The 19,214-nt window shown below is 42.1% G+C and overlaps 1 protein-coding gene across 1 annotated transcript in view; it reads left to right on the forward strand.

Moving 5' to 3' along the window:
* Positions 1–19,214, forward strand: part of LOC147724457 (neural-cadherin-like) — a 497,260-nt gene that overhangs the window by 460,710 nt on the left and 17,336 nt on the right. The window contains exons 24-28 of the mRNA XM_086966016.1: positions 6,099–6,226; positions 12,132–12,259; positions 12,365–12,488; positions 16,005–16,185; positions 17,070–17,236. Of these exons, the coding sequence (XP_086822142.1) occupies positions 6,099–6,226; positions 12,132–12,259; positions 12,365–12,488; positions 16,005–16,185; positions 17,070–17,236 (728 nt within the window). The remainder of the gene's footprint in view (positions 1–6,098; positions 6,227–12,131; positions 12,260–12,364; positions 12,489–16,004; positions 16,186–17,069; positions 17,237–19,214) is intronic.

The following is a 19,214-nucleotide window of genomic DNA, read 5'->3' on the forward strand; positions in this document are numbered from 1 at the left end:
TTCACTGCCACACAGTTATTCGGTGACTTTCATGGACGGTCGTGATCCAATACTTGGAAGCAATCCTCCACTGCAGTGTACATTAACAATGAAGCATTTCCCATAATCCACACTCCATGGAGCCAACAGTAGACCATTAACCATTCATGTCCTCCTCCCAAATAAAGGCAGAGCAAAGGCTCATCCCTGACAAAACATAGTTATAAGCTTCCTTGATTCCAACAAATGCTCAGAGTAATGTCACAATCTACATGCAGACTTGTGTGCTGTCTTTAGCAACTAAGAAAGACCAGTTACACGCCTGATGCAGACGCAGTGCTTAATTTGTTCTGCAGTGATGTTGGATGCCAAGGTAGCAAGACTGCCTTGTTTTGATTCTGCTGCGTGTCTTTTTCCTGCACCACTCTATACTCTATCTTGCAAGCACTTTTTGATCCCTGCTTTCTCGCTTCATCACTATTATCAATCTTTCTCTTCATCCTTCGTTCTCCTTTGTTTGCCTTCTCTGTCTTGCTCTGCGTCAAGGTTTAAAGGTGAATAATAAGGCCGAGTCCCCAAAAATTAGTGCCAGGGACTACCACGGGACAAATTAAAGAACTATATGCCCGGGGTAGTTGATTTAATACCATTTCCAAAGCAAAGACAGCCTTTCCGGCTTTCCACAAATGTGTGCCCTTTTCTGTCCATAGTCCAGCCTCTATTCAGAAAGTGGACACCACTCATGGAATCTATGACCCAGAGGCCCGATCTGCCCTAGGTTTCCAGGCTCATCTAAGAGTTTTCATCCCCTTGGCAATCTGTTCCTAACACAGAGGAATAAATGAGGACCGGAACGGACACTACCAAAAACGAACTATAAGACCTCTGCTACTTACATTGATAAATCAATCCATCATCTCTAGCCAAATCACGATTCTTTCTGAGTGGACAGTCAATCTCAGAACTCGGGTAAGAAGTGATGAACATATTGGGAAAGCAGGGGTTAGACCAGTGATATGTGTTGGGACGAATTGTATGGCCCCTGGCCTCAGTCTTTTTAATTAGCTTTTAGACCTGACATTCAAGCACAATCTAGATACCTGCTCCTTAGCAAACTTGAGACAAGTATATTTTTCAAATAAGCTTAGAAACAAAGGCTGGGACTGCCAGGCACATCAGGTAGGTACTGCCATTATTGCTGCTCTTACACTCTAAAAAACAAAAACCCTCTCATAGCACTAAAAAAACGAAGGGGCCTTATTTACAGTTTGGCACATTGCAAACTCTGTCACATACGTTGTTTTTTTCAATTGATTTTGTATTGAGCAGTTCATAGCCATAACATGAGAAATATGAGAAAACAGAAGCAAATACGTTGGTGCTGATACAAAATACATAAATACATCTCCATTGAATAACATCACATATTCCATGTATTCGCTATAAAGTGATGACGTAAAAGTGCCAAGTGCAATTCATAGTGCAAACTCATATGATATGAAGACAGACAACTTTAGAATTTTAACATTTGTCACGGAGCAAGTAAATGTCCAGTGTAAAAATATAGCTTAAAACAAAAAGTCTGCATACTTCTATGCATCCTAAATGACTGTCAAATCTGCTTCAAGAAATCAGCAGCTCAAACCATCAATTAATATGTAGTTAGTAGCTACTATATTTACACCTTGCCATCGATGTTAAGCTTGTTCAGACTGCAGACTGGCCCATATTGCATTGCATTTTGAGAAGCGCCCCACCCATCTGACGTACGCCTTCTCAAATACCTTTGTTCTATGCATTTTGGCCTGCCTGTGTCCCAAAGAAGGGATATCCTCTATTTTCCACTCTGCAATATAAGGCTACGAGCCCCAATAATGCCAATATAGAGGAGACACTGAACTCTCTTATTGACCATTCGAGTGACATGGGACGAGCCAAATAATAAAAGCATAGGTTCTGGGGATATGGGAATGTGTGTAATATCTGTAAGCATCTGAAAAATACGCTCCCAGAAATCATGGAATGCGGGGCATGTGAAAAAAATGTGTAACCAGTCCCCTACTCCATCTAACTTACAACGAAAACACTGATCTGGAACGTGGAGATCATCCAATGCAGTCTGTGGGGAGTATAGTAGGCCAGCCACCTTGACATAAAAGCCATTCTTTTAAAATTTGCGTCCCTCAAAGACTTATGTCCCAATTCTGCGACATACGACCACCATTCACCCTTGGTAATTTAACAACCCGAAGTACGGTTGATTTTAATAAAAAATTCATCAACCAAAACATTCTTGTTTTTGTTCTCTATAGGCCAGGACCAGTTTCCCAAGCCCAATAACTGACTTTTATACAAAAGGTGCATCAACACATAAGTCTCTGGGATCAAAATGGAGTATGTTGAGGAGAGTAGGCTACTGATCTGCTGTCCACTAAATGCCAAGTCTCTGGCTGCCTCCACTAAGCGCAGGGTTATTTCATACCATGTTAGGCGTCTCTCACCATTATAATGATCTCCTATCCTGGTGAACCCCTTCCGCTTCGAACGTTCCACCACTGCATTTGAGATGGTGATGCCAAAAGACTGATAATCCTTTAGTGAAACAAAGGCATGGCAATTCGAGACTCCCCACTTTTAAATATATCCCTCCTGTTTAGGTACTTTTAAATAGGGCGATAGTTCAATTACTGACTCTGGCCATTTGTAGCAGAATAAAATTGTCTAGTGCTTCGGCGTTAATAATAATTTGAGCTATGTTATCGAAAAGTGCAGCATGATAATATGTTTGACAGTGATGTAAAGCAAGTCCCCCTTGTAATTTATCAAATTGCAATACTGCTATGCTAATCCTGTGTTGCCTGTTATTCCCAATGAATTTTCGAAACAGTTGATCAAGCTCTCTAAAATACTATCTATTAATTATAATGGGAAGCGTAGTAAATTCAAAAAGTACCAATGAAAGGATATACATCTTTAGAAGGGCCACTCTTTAAATATGGGATAGAGGGAGAGAACTCCATCTGTCCACAGCATTTTTATTTGATAGAAAGTCGCTTAGTAGTTGAATTGAAATAATCGAAAATAATCATTTGTTACATAAATTACTAGATATCCTATAGGTCGTTGGGCTGAATATTGAGATTGGAAATTTTGGGGAAGATCATTAGGAGAAGTATTAAACAGCATTATCTCAGTTTTTGTTTGGTTGACATTATAACACACTACTCCGGTAAATTCTGTGATTGCATTTAACGTATTCTGGATATTTGCTATGTCGGATTTAAGTTCTACTATGATGTTGTCAGCGAAAATCTTGATTTTGACCATCCCAGTTAATGGTGGAATTATTGTAGCATCGCTACAGCTCCTCATTGCGAGTGGTTCAATGAACACCATTGGGGACGGGGGAAAGCCTGGTGTGTACCTCGGTTGATATTGATCCATCCTGCAATATTCGCATTGATAATCACTTACGCTGTTGCCTCTTGACAGAGATTCTATAATATTATTAAAAATGTCTCTGGAGATCCAAATTTCCTAAGAATAAAAACCAGTGCATCCCAGTTGACCAGGTCAAATACTTTCTCTGATTCCACCATTAAAATGGAGGCCTTCTCCTTATTGTTAGAAAAATAGTCAATTGCTTGGAATAAACAACTTGTGTTGGCTGATATTTGTCTGCCTAGTAAAAACCCACATTCATCCTTATATATTAAACTATTAGCTAGCGGACTAACACGAGAGGTCCAAGTTTTCGTAAATAGCTTATAATCGGATTTCAACAGACTAATTGGTTTGTAGGAAATTGCATTATTGGCACTCTTATCCTTCTTAAGGAAGCTAAAAATTATTGACTCCTTAAAGGACTGGGGGATAGCTTTCTCAGATCTAAACTTGTTAAATAGACTAACTAAGAATATCTTAAGCACTTTAGTCGGAATGCCATCGCTACCACAGGCCTTACTATTTGGCATGCTTTGGCGAGCACAAAAACCCCAGAGACATAAATTTCCTCCAAGGCTGCCCACTTTGCTCGCTTGCCACTTGCGGCAGTGTAATGGTCTAAAAAACAGTTCAAATCTATTTCCAGGAACCTTCTCTGCTTTCTTGTAAACATTGCAATAGTGATGCACAAAACCTCAGCCATCTCGCTGCTTTCACCTATTAAGGAATGAGTCTGTGTATTTTCACTACTGTCAACTATCTGTTTGTTGCTCCGTAGCTTACGAGGGGGGAAGGCCTGGGAGTACGTCAGCAGCGAGAACCTCATCACAAACATAGTGAATATCCCATCCACTATATTACAAGTGCAACAGTCTTTCACATGATTCTTTTGGGTGTTGTTTTTACATTGGGCTAGAAGAGAGGGGCTAAATCCCAATATCGACTCACCTGCTGTGGTAAAGGCTATAGTTTTTGGGCTTGAGTAGGCCGCCACCTGGGGAAACCTACCAAACCCAGATATTTCTGAAAGCTAGACACCCCGGGAAGTCCAGGGCAGTGTGCGTCGCATGGATCCCATAATATTTTCTTACCCACAATGCCCTGCAAACCTCAAACTTTACCTAACATCACACATTTTCCTTGCATTTCTGTGATGTAACTTGTGGAATCTGTAGAGATCCAGAAAATACCTACCTCCCAGCATCCCCCCACTTGTCCCAATAAAGATGCTAGCCCACTTGTGTGTCTTGACCTAGTGCCTGCAGGGTACTCCCAATTACCTTGGTTTGACCCAGAGGTGTTTAACCCAAACACCTTGTTGAGTGGGTGATATCCTTGGTTTTCTAAACCACACCCAAGTGAGCACCGTGTATATCAACTCAAATTGGCGGGAGGTCGTTTTGCACGCTTACAAATACCTGAGATGATCACTTCGAAAAAGAGACTTTCAGTAAAGCACAAAGATAGCGTTTGAAATGTTAGTAACGGTCTACCGACCGTACCTTGCAATGAAGTGCCTGGCTTGACGAACCTTCACATCAGCAGCCTTCACATCGACATACCTTAACATCAACAAAACCTCCACACCAATATTGCCCACACTCTAATTGCTGTGACCTCAACATTGCTCTTGTGCCCCCATTGCCAATACTTGAGTTAGAAGAGTAAATTTGGCCAGCCATCTTAATTCCGGTTGAACTAATAGCCATGTCAATGCATAGGTATTGTCGAGGTCAATGTATGCCTCTGTAATGGCTGTCGATAAGATGGTACTAAAAGCACTCCCGCGCACGCACACCGATGCACATCTCGCCACTAGAAAAGAAATGCTGAACATATAGCCTCCCACCCATCACATATTTCATTCCTTGACAGATTTAACTGCCACAGAACTCTTAATTAAGTGTACAGTTGAAATCGAACCACAGTTAGCGCAAATTATTAAGGAAAAATGAATAGCTCATGCCTTTTCTGCTTGTGTCATCCTTACTGTGCCTCCATAGAAAATCTTACATTACATAACACCCTTTAAATAGCATTTTAGTAAGTCACATTGAATCATTAGAACGCTTCACAAAAAGTTATTCATGTAAAAATGGCTTACTTGCATGTATTTATATCACATTAAAAGGTATATGCATCTTCAACTGCCTTTGATGAACTTAACAATTCACTTTCTAGTGCTGTTATTCCTTTCACGTCCTTGGCTACTTTCTCTGCTGACCTGCACCTGCTTTATTCTTGGGATCCCCACCTCTATGCAGAACACGCATGATTTCAATCTGTCGCCCTAATCTCGTGCCCCTTGACTCTCGTGGTTGCATTAACAATCCTGTGGTCATGCATCCTTTTACAGTTAGAGACAGACTTCTGCAAAATGACCAACTATTGAAGCAAGTCTGCCTAGATTCAATGTTTTATTTTACATATTGCTAACGTTATTATGCACAAAATTGAAACAAAATGCAAGCCTCAATATTAAGATGGACATATGCTAGCCCTAAAGGTTGCACCTACAACAGTTCAATGTTCCAAACATCGGAAAGCAAAGTTATTCCAGCTAGGCCTATAAATAACTGTAAAAGCTATAAGCAAACTGACCTTTTATACTATAGATTAAAATGCCACAAAAGAAAGAGTAATGCTTGATAAATAATGCTTTGTTTTTCCAATAGAGCTAAAGAGAGGCACACCATCTTTAACGGTCAGCCATGGGTCTGGGTCGCTAGTCCTTCGGTTCCCGTCCAACGTCAACGTGGCCGACCGTCGCTGGCATAACATACAGATTACAAGTGATGGAAAGGTATGGGACACAGGACACTGAAGGTTTACTGGACATCTTTCTCTGTTCTTCCACTAACTGTGATCTCACTGTACTCCGTGGAACAAAAATACCTTTAGGTAGAAGTAAAGCAGGAGGCACTTCGCTTATCGGTGTAAGTCGGTGCCGGCGCTCTTCCTGACGCGTTTAAGTTCACACACAAATCCTGCAAAGAGCCTATCCTTGTATAATGTCTAGTTCATTGAAACCAGTCTGTGGTTTATTTTGGCGGCTTTGTAATATAGCGCGAACAAGACCCTTGCGGGTATCAGAGCGCTTTACAGAGCAAATATAGGTAATGGCATATACAAACATATACATATAAATACAGTGAATTATGTGAATACAGTACTGGGAACAATTAAAGATTAGCGCATAACTACAGGAGTGTATAGGACAAGTTCAAGTGAATTTGGACATGAGAATCGAATTCACTTCTTTTTTTAAAAAGGCCGCAGATGGATTAAGTCTCGTTTCTGGGGGTAAGGCGTTCCATAACATGGGGGCCATTCCTAAGAAGGTACGATTGTATGTTTTTTTCTTGGAGAAATGTTGTGGTTTAAGTAGAAGGTTGTTAGAGCTCCTGGTAGACCTGTTACCACCTGATAGTACTAGTTTCTCCGCTAGGTACCTCGGGGTTTAGAGATGTACAGCCTGATTCATCATAGTGCCCTTTTGCGAGTTTGAAATAGCGAATCATAAGGAATAGCTATTCCAGACTCGCAAAACGGCATTCATGTAGGAATCGCAAAAACAAAAGCGATTCCTACATATTCCTTATTTGCGATTAGCAAATTGCTAATCGCAAATAAGGAATAACTCCCCATTCATTACTATGGGCCAAAAGGCCCATAGGAATGAATGGGGAGTATTCCTTATTTGCGATTAGCAATTTGCTAATCGCAAATAAGATTGCGATTTAAAGGGTGCCAGGGGTGTCCAAAGGACACCCTGTAGCACCCCTTAAAAGTAAATACGAACAGGTGTTGCGCATACACATGTCCAATGCTTTTAAAAGCATTTTTCTAAGTTTTCGCTATTTACCACGAGGTTTGACCTCGCGGTAAATAGCGGGCCGAAATTGCGAATTCGCAATTTTTAAATGGATGATGAATTGCATTTAAGGAATCTCAAATTGAGATTCCTTAAATGTAATTCATTGCAAAATAGCGAAATCGCTATTACCGATTTTTGCATTTGGGATGATGAATCCCAAATGCAAAAATAGAGCTCGCAAAGGGCCAGATTCTCAGAATCTGGCCCTTTGCGAGCGCAATTCAGGATGATGAATCAGGCTGGTAATGCCTTATGTGTCATACAGGCAATTTTTAACTGGATTCTGGCCTCAAAAGGTAGCCAGTTGAGGGCATGAAGGTCAGGGAAAATGTGGCAGTTTCGTTTGGTGCCTGTGACGAGTCTGGCGGCTGTATTGATTGTGGCTCTGAGAGGAGCGGTCGTTGATTTGGGTAGACCACAGAGTGCGACACTCCGATAGTCAACTCTGGGAATTACTAGAGTTTGAACTGCCTGTTCGAAGTCATTTGCAGGTATGAAGGGTTTCAATTTTCTCAGTGTATTTATCTGAAAATGTGCTCCTTTTGTTGCAGCGCTGATGTGCTTCAACATGTTTAGCTTATTATCTAGGGTTATTCATAGAGATTTAGCGGAATCAATGATGAGAGGTTGACCGTCGAGTGCAGTTAGGTGCTTCATCCACTCGCCGATGATCCTTGTTTGGTTGGAAGAGGCTATTAAGAGGAATTCTGTTTTTAGTGTGTTTAGTTTTAAATGGTTCTTAGCTAGCCAGGTCTGTGTTTCTTGGAGCATTGAGTTAATGGACTTGATGGCTTCAAGAGATTGGACCTTAATGTAGAGTTGTGGGTCGTCGGCGTACATGCAATATTGGATATTTGCGGAGTTGAGAAGCTCTGTGAGTGATTCCATAAACAGATTGAAGAGTGTTGGGGAGAGGGAAGATCCCTGGGGTACTCCCAAAGTGACAGGGGTGGAGTTAGATAATGATTGGTTGATCTTGAATCTTTGTGTTCTATTTTGGAGGAAAGAATTGAACCAGATTAACACTGTTCCAGATAACCCCATTCTATGCTTTAAGAGGTCCAGTAGGTTGTCGTGTTTGACTGTATCGAAGGCTGAGGAAAGGTCAAGTAGGATTAGCAAGCAGGCTTTGTTTTGATCCAGTATTTGTAATGCGTCATCAATTATGTGGATCATGGCTGATTCGGTACTGTGTCCTGATCGAAAGCCTGATTGGAATTGGTCGAGCAGGTTGAAGTGGTCTATGTGGTTACTAAGCTGCATGTGGACAACTTTTTCGAGTAGCTTGCCCAGGGTCTAGATGTTGGGTATTGGGCGATAGTTATTCAGGTCTGATGGGTCCGCTGATACTTTCTTGAGGATGGGAGATACCTGACCAGCTTCGAGGATGTCAGGGATGGTTCCTGGCATGATGGAGGAATTTATGATCCTAGTCCATAGGGGCACTAGCAGTGGCATGAAGGTCTTTAGGTGAATTGCTGGGAGGGAGTCTGTGAAATGATTAGAAAGATTCAGAGTAGTGAGCGTGTTTAGGATAGTTTCTTCGCTGTAGAGGTTGAAGGTAGTCCAGGAGGAATTGTTCTTGAGGTCGATAATTGTGGAGCAGTTAGGCGGGGTCCCTGATATTTGATGTAGAGTCTGCTTTGCAAATTATTAGATCAAGGATTGAGCCTTTTTCGTGAGAGGAGCTGTCACAGATTTGGGTCAAATTGAGGTCGGGCAGGAAAGTTTGAGGCTATTGACCTCTGGGTCGTTAATATCGTTCCAGTGGAGGTTGAAGTCCCCCAGGAAGATCTGTGTATTCTGTTGTCCGACATTTGCTGCTAAAATATCCATCATGTGTTCGATGAAGGTGAGGTTGTTACCAGGAGGATGGTAGAAAGAGTGTAGTGAGCATATTGGCTTGCTAATGCTAGTAATGTGTAGGCAAACGTATTTACAGGAAGAGAACACCGGGGTGTTTGAGCGGCTCACAGAGAGATTGTTCCTATGAATGCAGGCAATACCACCACCTATCCTATCGGGTCTAGCTAGTCTTGTGATGTAGTAGTTTGGGGGAACTAAAATGTCTAAAATGGGTATGGATGACTCAGTTAGCCAAGTTTCCGTTAAAATCATAATGTCGGGTTCATTGGTTATATTAAGGTCAGCTATGTCAGTGGCATGACGTGCTGCCTATCTACAATTTAGTAGGATGCATTTTATCTGGGCCTTGGTCGGGGTGGTTTTCTGGTCATGAGAGATGGGTACTCTTGTGAGGTTGTTTTCAACAGTACCTCTGGGAGTGTGTCTTGACATGACTTGGCAGTTCGGGCTGGACTATTTCAGTCAGGGCAGGACCAAGACTAATGTGCTTATGATTGCTCTCCATTTTGAGTGGTACAGTGGGCAAACAAAAATATTTTAATGCAACGCTGAGCCAAGCCAATGCCAGTGGCTGATACATTTGCAAGCATTCAACCCATCACCTCTGTTGGTTCAATACTCGGCCCTTTACCCATTCTCCAAGACCCTGTTTTATCATATATATCACCAATAAATCTACCATCATCCCAGACTCTTATATAAAGTCTCTGTATCCAACTGTGGTACTACAGTCTCAATGTAGACAAGGATACCAAAGCACTCAGTAGAAGTCCAGACAAAAACAGTCCATAAAATAAGGATTCTTGTAGATGTGTTAAGTCTTTGATTTATTGAGGAGAAAAGTCAGGTAACTGTAACCTGTACATGCATGTGGAGAGCAGCAGAAAACAGGAACCATGGCCAGAACACTATTATTTATTTAGGTCAGTACCTTTTTCTTGTGTTCTTCTCTCCTCATCTGTGCACAGTTGGACATCATTTACGCTTACCAGTTCACCAGATGGGGATTGCTATCTGAAGTTACTATATTTTCTTGGGATCTTGGGTCATAAAGTTCCAGACTTAACATTTTCTTCACTTTACTTATTGTTATCTAAGGGATCACCCTCTCACTGTCTTGACATATCTTTGATGAGGATGTTACTTATACTTTACATTTCCCACATTTTTCATCTTTTTGGAGCACATGGTCGTAACGTTTATATTTTCTGAAACATGTATATGTTTTATAAACATATCTGAACGACCGTATGTTTATACACATCCACAGCCATGAAGAAGTCACCTTGTGAGAAAACACGTGTTGGCTGTTTTCTGCAGTTCTCAACATGCATGTACAGGTTACAGTTACCTGGCTTTTGTCTTCAATAAATCACAGACTTAACACATCTACAAGAATCCTTATTTTATGGACTGACTTTGTCTGGACTTCTATTGAGTGCTTGGTATCCTTGTCTATATTGTTTACAGAGAGGAACTTTTGGACCAATTCGTGTTGCCATCCCTGGCAGTAGGGTGCTGGGTACCATAATATCACCAACTCACTGTTGTTTAACTGATAGACACTGCCAATTATATTTGCTGTAAAAGGGGTGGTCTGAAGACCACTACTACCAGCCATATTGCATGTGCTACAGTCTCAGTCTGATTTATTTTAGGAATGGAGAAGTGTAGTATAATGCTGGTTACTATCAACCTGAACACCTAACAGCTAGCACAGTACTAATTATTTTCACTGCAACCAGCTAATATCATTATCACTATAATTCGTAGTAACCTGCTACACAGAAATAGGATAAATATTTGAACACCAATTTTGGGTCAAGAATCAGGTGGGTCTCATGAAATAGAATTTAAAGCTAGAACAAATTAGAGACGGGCTTGGTTTGCACAGTGTGAGCAATCGAAAGTCCGCAACAATGTAAAGTGCCCAAAAGGTGATGTGCAGTACTTCACAAAACTATTGTTCAAATAAATGAGAATAGGATATTGATGCTTGTTGAAAATATATTGGCAATCCATCTATTTTGATTCTTTGGGTCTGATTTAAAGTTGATTTGTTTGTGTGTTTAAAATGTGTTTATTGGGATTTTACAATTCTTATACCACAACATTTTTGCAATGTATTGACACATACATATAGGTGGGTGTACAACAGTTGTAGGTCTACCCATACATGTTATCACTGAATCACATCCATTATACTCGTTGGACATTAGAGGGAGCCTTTTGGGGAGGGGGGCCTTCCTGTTGATTTATGCTTTTGGCAGTAGCGTTGTACGCTCTGGTAGTGTTTGCCTCCAGTGGGCAATAAATGTATGGACCTCATGTCTTTGTATATTGTTTCCCAGTATTATCGTGTCTATGCCTGCCTGAATGTGCTCCCATCTAACTGACATAGGGGTCATAACTACTGATGCGGAACTTCGAACCATCAACAGTAGAGGTGAACTGTGGAGGGTGTTAGGGAGCTATCAGATTTTGTGTCGGTAGAGTCGGTGCCGCGGGTGATATTGTGGGCCTGATTTAAAGTTGATATTGTTAAATGGAAAATGATCTGATTTGTGGTGGAGGTGGTGAATTGTCCCAAAAAATATTCTTTGCCAGTGGAGAATACTCTAATGTAATTACCTTCCAGCACCTAAGACATTATTCAAAGGTAATTCCATCAAAGTATTCTTCACAAGTGGAGTATTCTGCAATATTGAATTTATAACTTTCTTCAGTTACTCCACCGGTGCTAGCTCCACAAATGGGAAGATTTTTTCGCTTAGCAAATCAAGTATTTTATGATCCAAGGAAGAACCCCCATGTCTATTTGCTTTCACGAAAGAGCCTGTACAAAAGGTCAGAAACAAAACCAGCTGGGTTGGAGGACATTATCAATTATTGTAATAGGGTTGCTTGGAGTGGGGAGATTTGTTTTTCCCAAACGTGATGTGTTAATACAAACTTTTTTGTTCAGAAGGTGCAGATGATTCTCGATCACTGTTCAAGTGTTGTGGTGAATGACGGAAGAGCTTCCGCAGTGGAGATGTCACAAGAGGCACAAGTGGCATGTGAGGTTTCAGGCGAGACACCAGGACATGAGAGGTAAGTTCAGAGAATACAGCAGAAAATAGGAGCTTCAGAAAAAGGTTTGAGAACTTCATCTTTTGGTTACATTTTTCAGTTTGTTTTCATTCACTTTCTTTTCAGATTCCTAAATGTTTACCAGCCTTTGCAGCTTGGAGGCATCAAGCATGTGATATCTCATCCCGATCAAGGACTACACTATAAGGGATTCATAGGATGCATTAGGAATCTAATTGTTGACAGCAAGGTAAGATTATCTGTAGAGAAACTGGCCAGAATTGGTGAGGGAAACCAGGGAGTCATTACTAAGGTTGACTACAGTATGTTAATGCCTACGTTGTTATTGAGAGCGATCTGTAAGTTCAGTGCAAAAGTCAGGCACTCCACCACCCTTGTGCTATCCATGGTTACATTCCAATGATCTGTGGCTTCATAGCAAGTGGAAGGATGTACGAGGGTGGCAAAGAACTCACTCCATAGGAACTTCAGCGTGCATTTTGAACCTAGAGACGGCTTTAGAAATTGAAATACGCTGTCACAGAGATGTACGATTTCTGCATTTACAAACATTTATTCGGTGCTATTCCCCTTCTATTTACTGTTAGTCTAGTTCAAAGGTCATCAAAATACTTTACTACTTACATCATGACCTACCCTTTGTAAAAGTGAACTGATGCTCTTATACGTGAATAAGTGTTTGTCGTAGTGGACATATTTGTTTTGGTGGTGGTGGTTACTATATAAATGCAATTACAATATAATACAATACAATACAATGTATATAGCAAACTATTGTTTTCATATTGTACATGATCAATATGTTTGTTATATTCCGGCCTTTATTGATATGTCTTGGGATTGGGGTATTCTGTTATTCAACAAAGTATCTGCTGTATATGCTGACAGGTCAGGCCGAGAGGGCGGGAGTGTGGGACTTTGGAAAAAGAATAGTCGATGGTAAAAGGAGGGTCTTTAGCTATTTTCTGTAGGTCAGGAGTGAGGGGGCTAGGATTGTTTTACAGTTTGGACAAAATAGGAAGATCCTAGTTTCTTTGTCTTGTTTATAGCTTAGCTTACATTAACTAGACAGTACATTCAACATTCTCTGTCATATAACCTTATCACCAACACTTACCTACCACAGCATTGTAGAAATGGTTATTTCTGATTTCCAGTGCATGGAATGTTTAATTTGTTCAGTTACCTGTATCACCAAGTTACTGGAATATAAAATAAAGAGAAAAAGTGGATTGAGATAAACCCTTCTTGATAGTCTTTCTATTTAAATTCTACTTAACAAGTTTCCATTCAAGCCTTATTCACCTCTTGTAGTGAGGAATGTCTGAGTTTCAATAGTCACAAATAAGACCGGTAGTTTGAACACAAAGATAAACAGCTACAAAAAGTCAAAAAACAAGAACAATGAAGTAGCCATCTCTATCCAGTGGGGGTAAGCTACAGGTAGGTTTGGGTAGGGATGCAGCATGTTACCCTGTCATTGAAGGTCAGAACCTATTTGGCAAGTTAAGGAGTGTTGACTGGAGGGGGGTCTGAAGGCAGGATAGTGCTCCCTAAAGGCCAGCTGGTTGTGTCTTGTGGCTGCTCTGATGGCCAGCTTGAAGTTTCTCAGTGTGGCAAGAGGAATGTAAGCTGGAGGTGACTGGAGATAGGTGGAGGGGCCTTTGATGGCTTTCTAGGGCCACTAGTGGTTTCTTAGGGGATTGTTTAAGGACCAGCTGAGGGCGGGGACAGCCTAGGCCTCTAAGAAGATGCTTCTGGATTATGAGGGAATGCTGGCGGGCATTTTGGAGGTGTTAAACCACTGGCCTCTGAGAGCAGTTTTGTACATACCAGCTGGTGGTGTCTGAAGGCAGACTGGGGATGGGTCGGTATGTCTTAAGGCCTTAATGTATTTTAGTGGCCTGGGGTTGTGTGAAGGGAGAGTGAGAGTACCTAGAGGCTGGTGAGGTTCTCTGAGGGCCTGCAGGGGGTGTCAAAGGGCATGCCAAGGGGTTCTGAGTGTCGATTCGGGCTGTTGAAGAAGGAGCTAGGGTGTGTCTGAAATCTATGAGCTACTGAGGGTAAGATGACAGTCTTGAAGTGTTATCTGCTGGTGACCGAGGGCAAAATAAAAGTCCCTGACCCTCACTGAGGCCAAAATGATGGTGTAACAGCTAGGAGTCTGAAGGCTGAATGAAAGTATCCAATTGCCAGCTGATCGTGTCTGAAGGTGAGCAGATGGTTTCTAATAAGTAGGCAGGTGTCTCAGAAGTCTGACTGAGGGTCTCCGGCTGTTTGACAACATGTGAGAGATGTCTACAGGCCTGGGTCTCTGTTTTAGGCCAGTTGTGTAAGGACAAGCAGTAAGTAAATGGGATCAATTGGAGGCCAGCTGAGGACCCTTTGAGGGCTTGCCAATGTTTTTAGTAGGTAGGTGGTAGGTTCTGGGGTAACCCAAGAAATTCTGAGAGTAGACCATGGGCGCTTAAGTAACAACTGTGGATGCCTGATGGCAAGTTGAGGTTCTCTGATAATGTATTCAGGCTCACTAGAGTGTTTAAGGTCAAGCTGGGAATATCTAAATTCAGGCACTCTGTCTCTAATTAGTCTCAAAGAACCATTTGAGAGTACTTGAAGACAGGTTGAGGATCTCTGGTACTGTTTAAGGACCATATAGGGGTATTTTAAGGTGGATAGAGGGTGGGCTGAAGTATATATGGATGAATTGGGTTGTCAGAATATCATTGGTGGGTCTCTGATGGCCTATGGATGGTGTCAGGGCGGACTTGAGGTTTCGGAAGAGACTAATGGCCTGATTACAATCTTGGCGGACAGGGTTACTACGTCACAAACGTGACAGATATCTCATCTGCCAAATTAAAATTCCATTATACCCTATGGAACTTGTAATACGGTGGACGTGATGTCTGTCACAAGAGTATCACATTCACCAAGATCGGAATCAGGCACGAAATGTCTGTAGGGACTGGCTTGGGTTTTTCGCAGGTCTGCTAGGGGTGTCTGTACCTAGGCTTTGAGTTTCTGAGGGAGGTGTCTAATGACTAGCTGGGGTATTTAACGGTGGGTTTAGGGTTGGCTGAGGTATCTATTGATCCCGCTGTGGGAGTTTGGAGTTTAAACAAAAAACTTTGCTGAGAAGTAATATTAAATCTGGCAACTGCTTAGTAAACTTTCCGTGCCTTCAACGCAGTCACCACCACGGCAGCTCTGCTGAAGGCATAGAACTCTATACATAGCCTATGGAGATGACTAATAATGAAGTTCGTCTTCCACAAGGGCAGCAGAGTAAATCCTTCCACTGCCTTTGCAGACTGATGGATCAGGGGTCAAACTCTAAATAAGCCTCATAGGCCCAATATTGGTGGACTCCTGGGCATAGCTCCAATGTAGGCTTGCTACTGTAGACTGTAAGGGAGTCTCTCTTGTATGAGTAAGATAAAAACACAAGGCCACTAAATATGAGACAGCTGTAACCATCGCAAATAGTATGCCTGAATAATGAGAATTCATAGTTTACTTAGACTCTAACCTGGCATTTCAAGAGCAAATAATACGTTTATAAGACCGTCCATGAGAGCCTTCAAGTATAAGGTCTGATATCTTAACAGAATTAAGTGGATTCATTCAAATTTTAAAAGGGGAATTTATTTTTAGATGCCTTTTTACATTCTTGGAAGATCAATATCTTCCTCTAGGCCGGGGTATGGGAGGCACGCTTCCTGACAGTTCTCTTGCTTGGCAGGTGTATGATTTGGAGAGACCTGCAGAATCTCTGAACAGTGACCTGGGCTGTGCCCTGACAGACGGAGTTTGCCAGGTGGCAAGGATGCCCTCCTGTGGAGTTCATGGGGTGTGCCTCAGCGACTGGGGCTCTTTCAGCTGTGACTGCAACCCTGGCTATTCGGGCGGCAGCTGTAGCACAGGTATGTGGAACTCACTGGACTCATGTCTTTTTTGCAACCAAACTCCAACTGAAGAGTATTGGAATAGTACCCTCCCTTCATTGACTGAATGCTGAACTCCCAAGTTCTTCTTCATACACGGGTTCTAAATTCTCTCAGTAATGCCTTAATTTAGAAAAGAAACAACCTGATGGTTTATTTTCGTCCATGGTTTGGAGGGATACATTGGTCAGCAGGCGAACCTAGGCGGGCAAACATGTTTTTAATAATAATTGAAACAACATGCTCCGTGAATAGCATAATGAAATCTGGACAACTGTGATAGACGTCCAGCCCACACATCTTGTAGTCTACTAGCTGTAAAAACGAATCACTTTCTAAATCGCTCAAAAGGTAAAGGCCCTGAAATTACCCCAACATTGGACAACTACAAGAAATTGTTCATTAAAAGAGGAGAACATCATAATCAATTTAATTTGCAGACTTGTGATTTTCACCTGATAGATTCCCAAAGCTCCTCCCTCGACATGAGGTGTTACACTCACTTCAGCACCATCACACCCAACAGGAAATAAAAAACTAAGTTGGAGGGAAACTCATTGTCAATGGATAAAGTCTCTTTTTAGTGCTATAATTCCATGATCTTATAAGGTTTTAAATGACAGTTTCCCATGCCTATACGCCTACTCCAGTTCCTGGATAACCTTCCCGGGTGATAAGCTGCGCTATACAAATATACATAACATAACATGACATTATCTGACATACAGGTGCTCCTTTCTGAAGCCCACCACTGTGACAACTATGTAACCATGTTGTAAAGCTGACTGTGATCTTGGAGGACTTTCCTACTTGAGCTATTTCCCCAAAGGATTTCTCACTTTCTCCCATGTCTTCCCTTTCAGTTCTTCCTGAGTGGTCTTTTGGAAAAGACAGTTGGATTGATTATCAATTGAAAGACCCTCTCAGCACCCAGAGTACTCGAGTCCAGCTGATGATGCGGACACGCACAACTTTTGGCACCATTCTCATGATGTCATCCACAGATGCAAGGGCCTACATCAGGCTGGAGGTAGGTTTATGCTGTCCTTTAAGATGCCAACGCTTATTCCCTTGCAGATGGTTTCACACAATAAATGATCTAATATGTACGTTTTTATGGATTTTTGAAAATTCAATATTACCCACTTTCAACTAATGCCACTTCTTATATGCGACTTCTCAGTCCAGAAACCATTTACATTCACCCAACCAGAATCATTCCTTGGTATAATACTATCCATAAAGTGCTTAGCTACCAGGGTTGGCTCCTCCACTAGGGCAGAGGAGAGTCGGCCCACTGCTTTCTCGTAATTACTACCATTTTATGTTTCTGCTTCTCGCACTGGGAGAGAGCAGAAGGGTTTGGTTGCGGGTGGGCGGGGCTGCTCTGTGAGCAGGGGAGAAATGGTGTGCGCACTACTGAGGGCGCAATAACTGTTTGGTCGACCCTCAGGGGCCTCCCAAACCAGTCATGCACACTCTGCCCTTTCTCCATGCAGGCTGCAATGCAGCCTACTTGGGAAAATGGCTTTCCCGTAAGCCCATGGCTGGGGGGCATCCCCAACAATCACAACGCTGCCATTGCAGCGTTGTTATTGGCTTAGGAGAGGGGAGGGAGGCTATCTGCTTCCTGTTCCTGCCGGAGGCTAGAGAGCAGGAGCCGAAAAAACAAAGGACCCAGTCAGCGGACAGGTACGTTTAAAAAAATTATTATTATTAAATGTAACCCCGCCCTCCCTGTGTGACACCACATACCCCTACCCATGAAAAATGCCAGCCGCGACTGTTAGCTAAGTTGGTTTGAAGGAACATAAGGATGTTCTCATTCTGCTGTGCCCCCAGTTTCACAGGAGATCAGGCCGATGCTATGACTCCCAACTCTACTAGCTCTTTATGCAGCTTCTGTAACTCACTCCTAAGCTCCAGTGATTCAAATCTCAGGCCCGGACACATCAGAATTTTTCAGTCCCTCTACAATATGTCGTTGGCAGAGATCAATCTTTTGATTTTTTTTCACTGACTTTTCCTGCAGTGTGACACCAGGTTTCCTGTTGCAATTGCACTTTGGCAACCATTATTATCGACTCTTTCAAGTGGATAAGACAACAAATTATTTTAAAGTACACAAGGGTAAACAAGGATTCTACTATCACTTACATCTGCATCTCCAGGAATCTAATACCGGCCACCCACTTAGAGTTCTCTGGGGTTTATCTTTGTTCTTCAGCCTGATGCTGGACTCGGCAGTTCATCACTGGAATTCATCATGGCATTTGAAGCAGTAAAAGACCCATCTCCAACCTGCTCCCAGTTATTAAAAAGTGCTGTCCAAGATGGTCAGTTTGATAGCCAAAACTGCTGTTTTGGATTCCAATAAGCCTATAAAGAAATCACAAACCCGCCTCTTGTGTTGTCTATTTATCATTCTTTTTATGATGTGCTTGCGATTGAGCCAATAGGGCTTCGTCAACTTTGCCAAATCTACAGTGGCCTCCATTTTGAAGTCGCTATGGTACTCTGACTCTGAATGGACTTCCTCTCTAGGTTGAAATAAGTTTTTCTTACTAAATGACATGCCAAGATACCCCTCTGCAGATGTTCCAAGCAAAATAATTCCAGATCTCTTCATGTAAGTGAGTCCCAAAAGGAGTCTCATCAACTGTGCCAGTAAGTGCCCTACTGGACAGTGCTCAGAAGGTATTGAATCTGTTCCTGCATTCCCAGCAAGCTGCAAGTCAGACCCAATCTCTGCTTGAGAAGATCTCTCTCTGTCCCTTGTCACCACAGGTTCACCTTTGATATTTGTCTACCGATCTGCTAGCTCCTCTCCACCAACAAGGAGAGGAGTGGCTCACCTCATGTCATTATGTGTTCACATTGCCTGCTGAACAGATGTCATCCATCCCCAGCATCCAATGAGGGCTCAGCACATCACATCTCAGGGTGTGGAGGGAGCCATCTAGAAAGCTGCAGCAGAGAAAAAGCTGCCCCACCTGCAGTGGTAATCT

Source organism: Lissotriton vulgaris, chromosome 4_1 (assembly GCF_964263255.1).
Source record: "Lissotriton vulgaris chromosome 4_1, aLisVul1.2, whole genome shotgun sequence".
In the NCBI taxonomy this organism is placed as follows: domain Eukaryota; kingdom Metazoa; phylum Chordata; class Amphibia; order Caudata; family Salamandridae; genus Lissotriton; species Lissotriton vulgaris.